Raw genomic sequence first — 15,273 nt, 5'->3', positions numbered from 1 at the left:
AGACATTCACCAATAAGTCGTATTCTCTCATATTCTCAGGCATATGATCTCAAATATTTCTCTTGATTTAACCGTCTCTTTTTTAAAATTGGCGGTGTTGATATAACCTGAAGAGCATCCACGTACAATAGCTTAATTTATGGACATGGTCGGATGTTCAGACTATGATGAGCCAATGAAGAAGAAAAAGGTCGAGGTCCGAGCAGAGACCAAATAAATTATTGGTATAATCAAAATTGGATGTAGAGTTGTCAGGAAATATACAACAAAAAATATTGCAAATGCTCAATGATCATTACTATTGGCAGAAAAATAACTTATTAAACCATAAAATCTTACAATGAAGCATTAATTTCAAAGAGTACCTGATTTCACTCAGAAAATTGATTTAATAAAAAATGTTAATTTAAAAATTAAATTAAGGCCGAAAAATCTGAGATGGAGAGGGAGATCCGTGGGTGTTGAAGGGTAAAAATCTAAGACGGAGTAGGCTAATAAGTGGATACGGGGTGAGGTTTTAATTTAAGCCAATAGGAAATTAACACATAATAAATAATAAATTTATTTTCTTAATCAAAATAGGGCTGTTAGTTTTTAGGGTATGAGTGGGCCGAAAAGTTGACGTTAGGGGCATGAATGGGCCAGATTTGTAACGGTGAGGGCAATTTTTACAAAATAGGTGGCCAGAGGGCATTTTTAAACTTAAGCGAATAGTCTAGGGGCAGTTTTGGCCCTTTTCCGTACTAAATAAAGTGGCACCAAAAACTAAAGTCTTACTAGATAAAGAATTAAAATTTAAAAAATATAAAACAAATATCTAATATAAGTAATTTTATAAACTAAAATTAAAAGTCAAATTTTGTATCTTGAAACGAAAAGAAATTTTTTTTATTGCATGTAATACAAAAAATAAATATAAGAAANGTATGCAAGTTTTGCAACAAGATTACAACGGGTGGCATTTTATACGCTTTTAAAATACCAATCTAAGTTGGTAGGCGATAGAAACGTCACAAGTTGTCCGAAATGTACCACCGGAGGTGGGGGAAGAAATAAGAACTTTTTTGAGAAGAAGAAGGAGCAAAAAAAATCAAAATGGTTCATCAACCAATGGTGACCAATCTTGATGATGATGATGATGATGATTATATTGAAAAATTGTCACTTCCAACTAAACGGGGAAGAGATAGGTCAAGCCATGGATCATCGACTAAAGGTCCTGGATTGCTATTCCCAAGAGATGGAAGCAAAGGCGGTGAAAAGATGTCAAAAAATTGCTAAAGACAGTTTTGAGGAATCGTGCAAGTAGAGCTTTTGCACGATGGGTCTATGATGCCGGGCTCCCCTTCAATTGTGTCAACTATGACACTTTTGGAGACTTTATTGAGGTCGTTGGTCAATACGGACCTGGAATGAAGCCTCCCACTTATCATGAAATAAGAGGTCCTTATCTAAATAAGGAAGTGGAGGAGACTAATAAAATTGTTGAGGAGCATAAAGTTGTGTGGAACAAGTATGACTGCTCCATTATGATGGATAAGTGGACGGCAAGAACGGGGAAAATGATTATTAATGTGTTGGTGAATTCTCCCCGGGGAAGTTTGTTTCTTGAGTCCATTGATGCTAGCGACTCATCCACTAACCACATGAAAATGTTCACCTTATTTCAGAACACCACCGAAAAGATTGGTCCAAGCAAAGTTGTTCAAGTGGTCACTGATAATGCAAGTGAAAATGTGAAAGCGGGTGGCATGATTGAAGGAGCGTACAAGAATGTCTATTGGACTCCATGTGCGGCTCATTGTATCAACTTGATGTTCGGGGACATTTTCAAGGAAAAACCCTTCTCTACAATTTTTGGCCAGGGCGTTAGGGTACATTCTTATATTTCTCAGACCTTTTTATTGAATATGATGAGAAGATTCACCATGTAAAAAAAATTGGTGAAACCGGGCAAGACAAGGTTCGCCACTGCTTTCTTGACTTTGCATAGTATCCACTTGCAAAAAGACAAATTGAGAAAGATGGTCACTTTAGAGGAGTGGAGCAAGAGTAAATTTGCAAAGGAAAGTGCGGGGAAAGAGGCTGCACGCATTATTGTTTCTTATTCTTTTTGGAATAATGTCCTTCATGCTCTTAAAATTGGTGGCCCTTTGGTTAAAGTACTCCGTTTGGTGGATGGGGAGCAAAAACCACCAATAGGCTACTTCTATGAAGCTATGGATAGGGCCAAGGAGGCTATTCAAGTATCATTCAGTGATGAGCAGAAATATGCAAAGGTCTTTCAGATCATTGATGCAAGATGGAATGAGCAACTTCATAGACCTTTGCATGCAGCTGGACTTATTCTGAACCATCACTCTTTTATGATCAGCATGAGAATAATTCATTGGCTAAAGAAGTGTGGACAGGATTCCATCAGGTTGTTATCAAGTTGACCCCAGATGAAGACTTGCAAGAAAAGATGGTAGATCAGCTTGCTACTTACAAGGCAGATGAAGGACTTTTTAGCTCTGACTTGCTATTAAACAAAGAAAGACGAAGTCGCCAGGTGACCAAGTGTTTCTATATTTTATAGCTCTAACTTCAATGTATTTTTTATACTTATTAATTCTTGAACATTTTTTTTTTACTTCTATAGCTGAGTGGTGGGACCAATATGGTGCAGAGACTCCGGAGTTACAGACTTTCGCCATCAAAGTTCTAAGCTTAACTTGTAGCTCATCCGGATGTGAAAGGTATTGGAGTGTTTTTGAACACGTGAGAAATAAAAAGAATTATTTCATGTTTTGAGATAAAGTAAATTATATCTCAATTGTCCAAACTCCTACTAATTAGTTGACACATCTTTTTTGCAGATTCATAAAAAGAAGAGGAAACGACTAACCTTGAAGCGCCTCCATAATCTAGTGTTCATAAAATACAATAAAGCATTGAGGCGTCGCTACAACCACCGCAATACAATTGATCCAATTCTTTTGGACAATATTGATGAGGCTAATGAATGGCAAACCGGAGTCCCCGAAAATTGTGAAGATGAAGAAGTATTTGAAGGCGACTCCGATTTTACTTGGGGTGATGTTGCGGTTGGTAGTAGAGTTGGGGAGAATCCTTATGGTTTAAGGAGATATACTCCAAGTTCAAGCTCTATTAGGAAGGGAAAAAGTGTGGCTACTACAAGTCGATCCATATCCCTAATTGATGAAGATGAAAGTGATCATGAAGAGGAGGGGGAAGAAGAAGATGACGAGCAATATGAAGATAATAGAGGAATTCAAGATTTTGACAATCTTGAAGAAGAGTAGAAGAATAAGATGTTGATTCTAGTAATTTAGTAGCTTTGATTTTGCTTGTCCTATGGTTTGTGGATGGTTTGTGGATGATTTGGTGGTACCTAGTACCTACTTTTATATTTAAATTGAAGTTTTTGATTATTTATAATTTTACATTATGTTTTTTTAAGAATTGCGCATCGCTTTTGAAGCGAGGCGAACCCTTGTTGCTTTTTTTGCCCTTCGCGCTCTAAAAAACAATGCTCTCTGCCATTTCTTGGAACAACTTTAGGCACTTGCAAGGGTTGTGAGAATCCAAGTATCCAGTCATCATGACATTCCACCCAACTAAATTCCTATTAGGCATTGCATCAAACAGCTGTCGTGCAACAACTAATTCACCCGCTTTCACATATCCATTCATAATGCTATTCCAAGACAAAACATCCCTGTCAGTCATTTCATCAAACACCTGCTCGGCAAGACCAATAAAACCACAACAAAAAAGCATACAAATGCACCAGAGAATTCTGAACCTGCAAAACCCCATTAACTCCATTTTTCACAGATTGGCCATGACACTTCTGGCCCAACTCCAAACGACCTGCACCCGTATTTGCACAAGCGCTCATAAGAGGTGGAAAAGTAAAGCTATTAGGAGCAAAATGACTGTTTTCAGCCTTTCGGAATAGAATAGCACAGCATTATGTGGCACAGAACTGCAAGCATAAGACTTTATAACAGTATTAACGGAAAACGTATCATGAGAGAGAGTCAATGCATTTAAATACCAACGCAGTATAACTGATACCACAACAGTGAGAGCAGAGCTTTAAAAGTCTGCAAGAAAATGATGGGTTTTTGACTTGTAAAAGACAGCTGATTATCAAACGGGCTTGAATTTGAAAGAGATGCGCCAAGCTTTGACAAGAGTCCATAAAATTCAAAATTTGGTCATATACAGAAAGGGATTCGGATTGCTCACAAGTTAAATATGAAAATGGGGATGATCTAGAGGCGAATGGATGTATGGAGGGTGAGGCTTGTCCAGTGCCGGAAGATAGGAATATAAGTAGGAGCTTATTTAAGTGCCATTCTTCTATTTCATTTCTAAATTTGTCTTTCAGTAGGAGCTTAATGTACTCTTTTCAATATATTGAGATTCAAAGAACTTTCCTATAGTTTTCACTTTCGAAAATAAAAAAAATGCTAAAATTTTCTCACTAATCGAGCTATTGTCTTTTAAATGTTGAATCAGTCAGTCTATGTTAGCAAACAATAGAGCCAACTGCTTGTTTCGTCAAGTATCACAATAAAGTAAAGTCTGATAGGATAAAAATAATTTGTTTTATATATAACCTACTCCCTCCGGTTCAAAATAAGTGATTTTTTTAGCTGTTTTCACACAGATTAAGAAATCCACCTTTTAGCATTAATTAGCAATGAAATTGACCATATTAACATTTGCTATCTCTTCACATAAATACTCCTTACACATACTTCAATACTATTTACTCCAAGGGCAATGTAGGAAAAAAATAATTAATTCATTCTTGAAATCTGAAAAAAATACTTATTTTGGACCACAGAAAAAAGGTCAAAAAATCACTTATTTTGGACCGGAGGGAGTATTGAATTTCCTTGACATAAGGAAATTATCATGGGTAATTGTGAAGTTAATCCTAATATTATCTTAGAGCATGTTTGGAAAGCCACCTTGGAAATGGATTTGGGTGTAATAGGGTGTAATTACATAGTTTGGCATATTTGTTAGGCCAAGTAATTACTTGGTCAGCATCAAATTGGGTATAATTGGAGGGGTGTAATTACACTCTCCAATTTTCAAGGGGATGTGAGAATTGGTGGTAATTACACTGTGTGATTACAAGGTTGCTTTTTAGTTTCTTTCCTTTTTGTTTTTATTTTAATTTATTTTCTTTATAACTTTTTATTTCTATTATTTTAATTTTTTTATTTTTTTGACTTTTTAATTTCTTTTGAAATTTTAAAAAATATTTTTCTTTGTACATTATTTATCGTTTATTTCTCTATCTTTACTCTTGTAATTCTATGTAATTGCTTATAGTTTATTTTTTTTTATTTTATTATTCTATTTTTGAAACTACATCTCCTAATATTAGAAGTAATGAGTCATTAATAAACTTGGCATATAATGAGTGATATTAACGTGAATTTCGTTGTTGAATGTGGTTATAAACTTATCATGTTTCCTAATTTTAAGTTGCAACGGAACTTACTATTATTATGTTGGAATTTGATATATGTTAAACTATTTTTTTTTAATTTTGAAATTGTGCTTTATTCATGGTTCCAATTTACTTGTTTTAGTAGTATTGGGTCACATTGCATGTTGTTCATTTTTTAGTTAGAATTGATAGATTAGTTTTGTCAAATATTTGAATAATGTTACGAAACTATATTTATAAATATTAATTTATTTTATCACATATGAATTCCATAATGTTCTTACAAAACGTATATTTTTTAGTTTTTTTAAGTATCTAAACTAAATATTATTAATTTTAAAAAATATATAAATTATTTTTACAATATTAGTTATAAATATATTATTACTAATTAATGTTTATTCACAAAAAATCTACATCTTAAATACCAAATATAATATTATTTATACTTATAAAATTTTATAGGCATATATTTATTATATTAATTTTTAAATTCTGATAATTATTTAATTTAAAATTTAATCTAACTGTGTAATTATACTTGTGCAACCAAACAGTAAACTTGTAATTACACTATGACAAACAAACAGATCATCGTAATTACACAATCGTGTAATTACTAGGCTGTGTAATTACTACCGTGGTAATTACACCACTTTCAATTACAGGGTAACTTTCCAAACAGACTCTTAGATTATATGTTCAAATTCAATGTGTGGTACTTTTATACCTTTTCGAATTCATTATTAAAATTTTGCTCCATCACCGATTATAGTCAGCCGTAGACAGTAGTTTTAAGGATTGCCTTTCAAAATTAACACATGAGCAGAAGATCAGCTAAGCCAATATAAAGTTTTTGCTTCACATATTATTGTAAGTAGAGTGATGCTATTTTCTCTATGTACTTTACTTTATGTATAAAAATAAGTATGAAATTTTTTTTATAATGTGCCAGTATTTATAATCGTCCACTCGTTGCTTTATTACAATTACTGTATTACCTTGTCTGGTATTATTGTGTCACGACCCTCAATTCATTAAAGATCGTGATGACGTCGGACACCACTGTCAGGCAAACCAACAATAAATACTTAATTTGGTTTTCATTTCAATATTTTAGAAATCATATTTTCCTTCAATTAAATAGTAAAAGATGGGATTTACAGAATAAATAATAAGTAATATTTTTAACAGTTTCAGTACAGGACAAGCCATCCCAAATTCGGTGTCACAAGTGCATGAGCATCAACTAGGAATATAAAATAAAATACAGCATCTGTCCGGAATACAAATTGGACAGGAGAAATATAAATACTTTGAAGGAGATTCTGCTGGCTACGCGTCGTAATATGGAGCGCAGCTCACCTAAGTCCCCGCATGTATACACGCCTCTACTCTCATAAGGCCACTAAACATATATGTACCTGCACAAAAATTTGCAGCAAGTGTAATATGAGTACGTAAATCCACGTGTACCCAGTAAGTATCTAGCCTAACCCTGGAAGAGTAGTGACGAGGGGTCGACATCAACACTCACTAGTGATCCAATAATATCAGGTACGGTAAAAGGGTAAATAAACATGAGGCAGAGTAAATAAATGAAATAAACAAGCATAAAATACGTTATACAAATTCTCCTCTTTACAATGAACTCAAGCTTCCCATTAGAAATTCCCTCCTTGATCGGAGCACACATATCGGTGTAGTGTATCTCATCAAATAGATTGTCATAATTCAAATCAGGAAAAACTCACGGATACACTGGCTTCTTGTAAAATATTACGCATGATCCATGAGGATATGATATGGGAAATACTGAGGCGTACAATCCGACCCAACATAAATATTTGTGCACTACTGAAGGTCAAACGACACGAACAATAGATGCATCTATTAACCTGCCGAGGCGAACGTCCCGCACCCATGAAAGTGTGGTACATAAATTCTGCCGAGGCGAATGGCCCGATCCCATAAGATGTGAAATACAAAATCCTGCCGAGACGAACGGCCCGATCCCATTAGAATAAGAAACTTTGACGGGTCCTTAACCCCACTCACGAATAAACGTGTGAGTTCTAATTTCTTTAACAAAAACCTTTCAATGAAACATATATATCACGAAAACATGCCGTAAGAAGAGTAAAATTATTCAGTGAATAATCATGAACTCGTGAAGTCTCTACAATAGCAAGCCCACTCTCAAGTAGAAATGTAAAACAGAGGAATTTAATAGGCGAGAGACTGCTCAAATAGTACAGCTATAGCATGATATGAACCTAAGCCTACTTGGACAATAACATGAATGTAGCTACGCACGGGCTCTCATCACCTCGCGCGTACGTAGCCCCCACAACAAGTAGCACACATCAATATACAACACCTAGGGGTAATTTTCCCCTCACAGGGTTAGACAGGAGACTTACCTCGCTCCGAAGTTCCATAACCGGCTCCACAATCGCTCTAACACCTCAAACCGGTGTCCGTCGCTCCAAAACTAGTCAAGCAATGTGCAAACAATAAAAATATACTCTATACTCATAATAAATCAATTTATAACAACTCCCAACTACGCTTGAAAAGTCAATAAAGTCAACCCTCGGGCCCCACGTGCCTATATTTCATAAATTATTAAAAATAAATATTACCCATAACTCATATGGTCTATATCCAGAAATTCATCCAATTTCGTCCATGAATCGACCCTCAAATCAAGGATTTACCATTTTTCAACTTTGGGGGCTCAAAATCCCAATTTATACAATTCAAAACACGGATAAAAATAGAAATCAACAGAAATAATCATGGAGAAAAATAAAAATAAAGGGCAGATATTTACCCCCTTGTTGAGACGAGAACAATGCCGCGAAAATCACCTCAAACGAAGTTCTAGAACTCAAGATATGCCCAAAATACTAAAATTCTCAGTTTAAGACACTGTCCAGGCGATTTTTCTTCATAGCCTTCGCGGGAGGCCTACGCGTTCGCGAAGAGCAATTTTTCGCGTTCACCGGTCAACCCAGAAATCCTTCTTCGCGTTCGCGGAACCTCTGCCGCGTTCGCGAAGAACAAATCTTCGCACCAGAAACCAGCAATTTTGTCCGACACGAAAATAGGCGTAACTGTCTCATACAACATTGAAATTCGACGGTTCTTATTGCTATGGCTCCGTAATTACGATACGGATCTAATGGTTCAATCCAATCACAAATCAAAGGTCGTTTGCTCTTTATAATGCCCTTTATGCCCAAAGAAACGACGTCGAAACATCAAATAAGAGCGCGACACAACCCAAACACCTCCGAAACACACCCGAGGCCCCCGGGACCCCGTCCAATCACACAAACCACTCCCATAACATAACGCGGATCTGCTCGAGGCCCCAAATAACATCAAACAACATCAAAATCATGAATCACACCCCAATTTAAGCTTAATGAACGTTAGAACTTCAAACTTCTACATTCGAATCCCATCAAATCACGTCCGACTGACCTCAAATTTTGCACACAAGTCACATCGACATTACAGACCTAATCCAACTTCCATAATCTCAATCCGACCCCGATATCAAAAAGTCCACTCCTGGTCAAACTTCTCAAAAACTTTCAAATTTTTAACTTTCGCCAAATGACCCCGAAATGACCTACGGACCTCCAAATCCACTTCCGGACGCTCTACCAATACCATAATCACCATACGGAGCTATTCCCAGACTCGAAATCCCAAACGGACATCGATAACATTGAAATACACCTCAGCCTAATTTTATGAAATTCTTCCAAAATGCCAACTTCCATAATAGGCGCCGAAATACTCCCGGGTCATCCAAAACTCGATCCTGATATATGCCCAAGTCCAAAATCATTCGAACCTGTTGGAACCTTTAAATCCCAATTTCGAGGTCGTTTACTCAAAAATCACACTTTAGTCAATTCTTCCAACTTAAAGCTTCCGACATGAGAATTTTCTTTCCAAATCAACTCCAAACTTCCCGAAATTCAAATCCGACCACGCATGCATCCAGAGCCTCAAATCGATAAACGACGCGCTAGAACTCAAATCGACCGGTCAGGTCGTTACATATTGAGAGACATCACCATATATTGGAAGAACAGAATTTAACATTCGACCTTTCAATTAGCAAGAACACCACGAAATGATTCGGTGGCAGAGTAAAAATTTATATAGGGGAATTGAAAAAAAAAAAAATGCCGAGCGTGTTATTTGAAGTAACTTTGTGATCTCCTTTGCTATTTCATTAGACTTTTTTCTTATATCAAGAGGATTCATCACTGTTTATATGTAACAAATTAATTGATTTTATTCTATTTCCACAATATAATTTTTGAATGAAGTGGATTCCCTCCACTTTGCTCTACGACTATCCGCGCCCTTGCTGCTGTATGACTCAAATAAATACTAGTATCATACTATTTAGGTTTTAAAACAATATTTTTATTGAATTTCATATTAGTACAAAATCATAATTTCGAGCTATTATCACATGGTAAGCGATTTATAATATAAATATTTTTAAGACCACAGGAACCATGATATTAAAGCTGAAGTTGTCCTAAAGCACATTAGAGACTGAAAGAGTTTGACTAAAGGATGTTTTAGAGACATAAGCTTTGTTTTCATGCAACTCACTGGAGGAATTTGGACACATACAAAAGGGTCCATGGATTCAAATGATCCCAAATGTTACTTTGATATGTAAAATATATTGCATCAAATAATATTACACATTATAGTTCATTAAACTCATTTGATATTTAAAATTAAATGTCAAAATCTTATACGTTAAATTCTTCAATAATATACTATAAAAATCTTCACAAATAATCTCCACCGCACCCGTTTCCTTCATTTTGAAGAATTCCTCTTGCCAATCTATAAATAAAATTTTAAAATACTTGAGATTTTCCTTCGAGAAAAATGATTTTGATCTATCTTCTTTAATAGAAGTGAAAGGTTCTTTCGGGAAGAATGGTTTCGATTTTAATTTATGTTCTAGCCTAGAAGGAAAAGGTGGCACTATCCTTTCTCAGGTGATATTGACCGTATGACTTTTTGAGAGCTTGCATCTTTTAACAGAATGAGAAGTTTCTTGTTGTTGAATATGTTCTAAGAGTTTCTAAAGATGCTAACAAACATGCAACATCACTTTGGTGCTGACAAATGTTTTTCTTAAAGCAAATTTAGATTAAAGATAACTCAACTAATTTTTTTTGGTCCGCTTTGTGAAATTCACATCCCATAACTGTAACTTCAATACAAATCTAATTTGCATTTTTTAATCGCTTAGATCTTTGCAAGGTTAAATTAACATGAATCATAGATTACTAGTCAGATTTAACTGCCTTTTCTTTTTAACCAAAAAGGAAGAAGAAGAAGACAAAAAAAAAAAAAAGGGCCGTAAGAAATATATAACTTGTAATTTTATTTTGATGCATTTTTAAAAAGTTCATGTCTAATAGGAAATCCATACTATAATCTTCCGACACATGAATTCCAATATTTTCTTCATACTTTATCTATACATTATGGGGGTTGTTGTTGGGATATAATTATGAAGTATCAATTAAATGGTGTACAATATGAATAGTATAATTTAAATATTTATAGTGGAGGCACAAGGATGCCAATTTGCCAAGTGGTAATCAAATTACTAATTAAGTATTTAATTAATTATTTGGAAACAAGTAGGTTTTAATCAAAGTTATCAGAATACCTTGTCAAGTAATTATTTATTCTCTTCCACTTGCAAGCATGATGTGGAATTTGCAGAAACTTTAAGCCAAAGTTCAATAACCCAAAAAATCAAAACACAAAAAAAGAAACAATTAAAATATGGGCTTTCACACCTGTAAATGTACATTCTTTTTTTGAATAATCAGAGGAAGGGGCGGTAGCTTACATAATTTTACATCCACTCACCAGAAACTATTAAACAAACGCCTAATAATTTTGAAAGAGAATATGTTATTATCATAATGTTAATTAGTAAACTATATGAAAAAAATTCTCCCTCTAATATGGGTCTAATTATTACATCCTTTTGTGTTTCCTTTGCCTTAGCTTGGTCAACTTTTGTGGTCCACTAATGGCCAAATTCCTCCCTTAAAATAAATAGGGAGCATAAACATCCTAAATTGCTTTTAATATATTCTATTATACTAACAAACAAAATTGGAAATTAAATATATTATTATCCATCTTGGTTTCACAACAATCTAAACCTTCTCTTTCGTTGAGAAACAAGTTATGTCAAATTATTTAATATTATTAGTCACCTGATTTCGCAACAGTGTAAACTTTCCCCCTTTTTTTTTTTCAAAAATAAGAAAATCATAATTAGAGTTAAAAAAAACAAAAGAAACACAGCCACTTGGAATTATCTAAACAATGAAGAAAAAAGGTTTTTGGTATAAGTTGGGAGCATTGCTTTGCTAAAATGTCATATCCATTGGGTGAGAATGCTAAACCCTAATTTGACACTCCAAAGATATGCCTTGACAACTGAGGCTTGCTCAGTTGGTAGAAGCACCTCCACTCACGACCGTTAGGTCCCGTGTTCGAGTCACCGTGAAGGGAAAGTGTGAAAACACTATAGATCCTCCTAATTTGGGAAGGGTTAAAAAAAAAAATATGCCCACACGGTTCTAGCTTCATCATTATAAAGAAATTTTTTAAGAGGAAAAAGATGAAACCAGACTAAAATAAAAAAGATTCAGTTTTTCTCATCTTATACGATATTATTATTAAAAAATTCATATGTTTTAATTTATGTGACTTAAGTTGACTCGGTACTAAATTTAAGGAGTCAGATGATTTTACTTAAGAAGATTTCTTTAATATTCCAAATTGTCAAGAAGTATAGATTAGAATAATATTTGCAAAAATTGGTAAATATTATTTCAAAAAAATAAAATAAGGAATAGATATTCAAATGGGCACTGAAGTTTGAATATTTTTAGGGCAAAAATCACTTTTAGTCCGTTGCCGAACCTATTTATATCCGGTAGCCTAAAAAATGTATAAAATTTATATATTTTTTTGTATATAATATATATACACACAAAATATGCAAAAATATATATTTTTCGGTTATTATTTTAAAGCGGCTATACAATATCAATTTACCATATTCGTATCTCGTATTCCATCGATGTTTTTTTAAGGAGTAAAATAATAGTAGAAAACTTCATATTCCCCCCTCCCTTAGGAAGTCAGAAAAATAAAAGGTAACTAATTAAGGTAACAAAAAAAAAATATTTTAATGCGTTTACACTAAATGAATAAATATATTACACGTATATTTTGCATTACTTAGTACTCCACTTAATATGATAAATTTATTAAAGTATAGTTTAATGTAAATATCATTCATAAGTTAGTTTTTGCAGTGTCTTCTACTAACAGCAAAAGAGCATGTTGTAGTTATAAAGTGTTATATGGCAATTCAACTAAATTAGGAAAATAGTTTACTTTGGATGAGGTAAAAAGAAAAAGGGGTTTAGCAATAACCAAAAGTGTAAAGAACAGATATTAAAGAAAAATAAAAAAAAATAAAGTAAAGGCAAAATTACATTTCCCTCTTATTTCTCATTTTTGCTGCTTTTTACATTCATGTTTGTACCTTTTTGTCTGTATTCACTACCAAGAAAAGCATACATTATTATTGATAAGACTAATAATGAAATAATAAGATGTAATGTTTATGTCACGTATATGTTAGAGTATATACTTTTATTATTTTTCATTTCTAATCTTTTATATTATTTCATTGTTTTTGTAAAAGAAAGTGGTGGCTATCTTCATGCCTTGCAACCTAATTTCACTTTTTCCAACCACAATTCTCTTTATCAGAATATTTTTTTCCCAACCGGACTCCAAAGCATTTTCTTAAACAAAATACATAATTTCCATCCTTTCTATAATTAATTATTAATATACTTATTTATTTAATGAGTTTAATACTTAATTAATCTCTCTTTTCGTCATTATCATTTTCCTTTAATTACGATTCAGACAAACTGAGGAAAGTCAGGAACCCAAATTACTTTTTTTAACTTCTAAACTCCATTTTTCATATTTTCTCAAGAATCTCAACATTTCTCAAGCCAAAAAATTCAATCTTTTCCACATTTTTCATTTTTTAATCCTTAAATTTTTCAAGAAAAAAAAAATCCTGCTTTGTTCTCTCCATTAAATTTCCAAGGAAAAAAAGAAGAATGAACAGTAGTCTGAGCCATTTGCCAGTTTAATCTTACTCTGTTTTCTTGCTAAGCTCTGGTAATACTTCAAAATTAGCAGTACTTAAGCTTCATTTTTGTTTTTCTATTTTTGAGCTTTTACACCTCAAAATTTCTGCTTTTTCTTTTTTGAAGAAAGGGAAATTTGTGTAATATATTCTTGGTAATTTTTTTTTGGGGATATGGAGGGAGTTACAGTAGTGGGATCAGATGCACCATCAGATTACCATGTGGCAGCAAGGACCACTGATCCTAATCCTAATCCTCAGCAGCAGCAGATTATTAGTACAACAACACAAGCAGCCGTTACAACAACAGCAGCAGCAGCAGCTCATGTTAATGTTAATGTGAAGAAGAAGAGAGGTAGACCAAGAAAATATGCACCTGATGGGTCTGTCAATGTAACTAATAGTAATAATGTTTTATCTCCGAAGCCAATTTCATCATCTGCACCGTCGCCGGTGATTGATTTTTCGTCGGAGAAACGGGGAAAAGTCCAGCCTGTTGGGTTAGTTAGTGCTACTAAACCCCATCATCATCAGCCTAAAGTTGATTTAGCCTCTCCAGGTAAGATAACTACTTTTTTTTGTGTTATTTTGTTCAAAGTTCTGATCTTTTTTCACTTGCATGTTGATTAGTTAAATGGTCCTGTTGTATAGATCTGTTTGCTTAGTTGAGTTAATTAGTGTTTGGTGTTTGAATATTAAGTTTTTGTGGTTTGCACCGAAAGGATGTGACCTCGTGGTCAACGAAGTAGGACGAAAATCATTGGATATCGGGATTCAAATCTCAGCAAAGGCAAAAAAAACTATGTGATTTATTTTCATTTGCCTTAGTTTGATTGAGTAATTCGATACTTGTGCTGGTGGAAGGTAATAGATACTTAATTCGAGATGCGCCGGAAAAGTGTGTGGTTTTGTGAAGTTATGGGAAAATAGTATAGATGTGGGACGTGTTAATAGATGCCTTAACTATGATGTTGATGTGAATGGGCAGCTCTGAATGTCAGGTGTTATATTTCGGTTGGTCTGGAATTGGGGAATCTTAAAACTTATAGGATGTCATTGTGGCACTTTGCCACCTTTTGGTAGGAGTTCTGCGGAGGAAATTGTTTTCCTCTATTTCCAATATGACTTCCTACGGAGTAATAAAATAACAAGTAGTGTGAATCTGACCTCTATGATCTGTTGCTTCTATAGGAAAGGAGTTAAGTTAACAGCATCTTTGATTTCACCTTATTGTTTAGCTGCTTTTACTTGCCTATAATTCCCTAAAAATTTTGGAGTTCCTTAAGCTGGGGCTTCCTGTCATATTTGCACTTTCTTTAGCCTTCCCAAATAAATGAATTTTCCTAAAAAACATGCTTATGCATGCACCTGGAAATTTAACTCTAATTACTTTGACCCCAGCACTTTTTCCCTGTTTTGTTTTGTTCTTTGAGTCTGGTTGTATATGTGCATTGAAGTGTTTTTTTCCTCTTTTCCGGTCCCTAATTTATTGGTAGTTGGTTTTTTTTGGTGGGTGGCTGGCTGGCTG

General features: G+C 34.0%; 3 protein-coding genes across 3 annotated transcripts in view; all 3 read left to right on the top strand.

Annotated features, from left to right (window-relative positions):
• LOC109231627 lies at positions 1,096-1,934 on the top strand. The gene is made up of 2 exons (XM_019397273.1): positions 1,096-1,265; positions 1,310-1,934. The coding sequence occupies exons 1-2, from the start codon at positions 1,096-1,098 to the stop codon at positions 1,932-1,934; spliced, it is 795 nt and encodes a 264-aa protein (XP_019252818.1).
• LOC109231626 lies at positions 2,025-3,305 on the top strand. Its single transcript, XM_019397272.1, has 4 exons — positions 2,025-2,279; positions 2,375-2,551; positions 2,642-2,662; positions 2,859-3,305. Exons 1-4 carry the CDS (start codon positions 2,025-2,027, stop codon positions 3,303-3,305), a joined length of 900 nt encoding a protein of 299 aa, XP_019252817.1.
• Positions 13,308-15,273, top strand: part of LOC109231193 (AT-hook motif nuclear-localized protein 1-like) — a 5,520-nt gene continuing 3,554 nt past the window's right edge. Inside the window, exon 1 of the mRNA XM_019396776.1 lies at positions 13,308-14,304. Coding sequence (XP_019252321.1) covers positions 13,920-14,304 — 385 coding nt within the window. The 5' untranslated portion in view covers positions 13,308-13,919. The remainder of the gene's footprint in view (positions 14,305-15,273) is intronic.

This window comes from Nicotiana attenuata, chromosome 8 (genome assembly GCF_001879085.1).
Source record: "Nicotiana attenuata strain UT chromosome 8, NIATTr2, whole genome shotgun sequence".
Taxonomy (NCBI): Eukaryota; Viridiplantae; Streptophyta; class Magnoliopsida; order Solanales; family Solanaceae; genus Nicotiana; species Nicotiana attenuata.
This window is presented reverse-complemented; position numbering and strand designations above follow the sequence as displayed.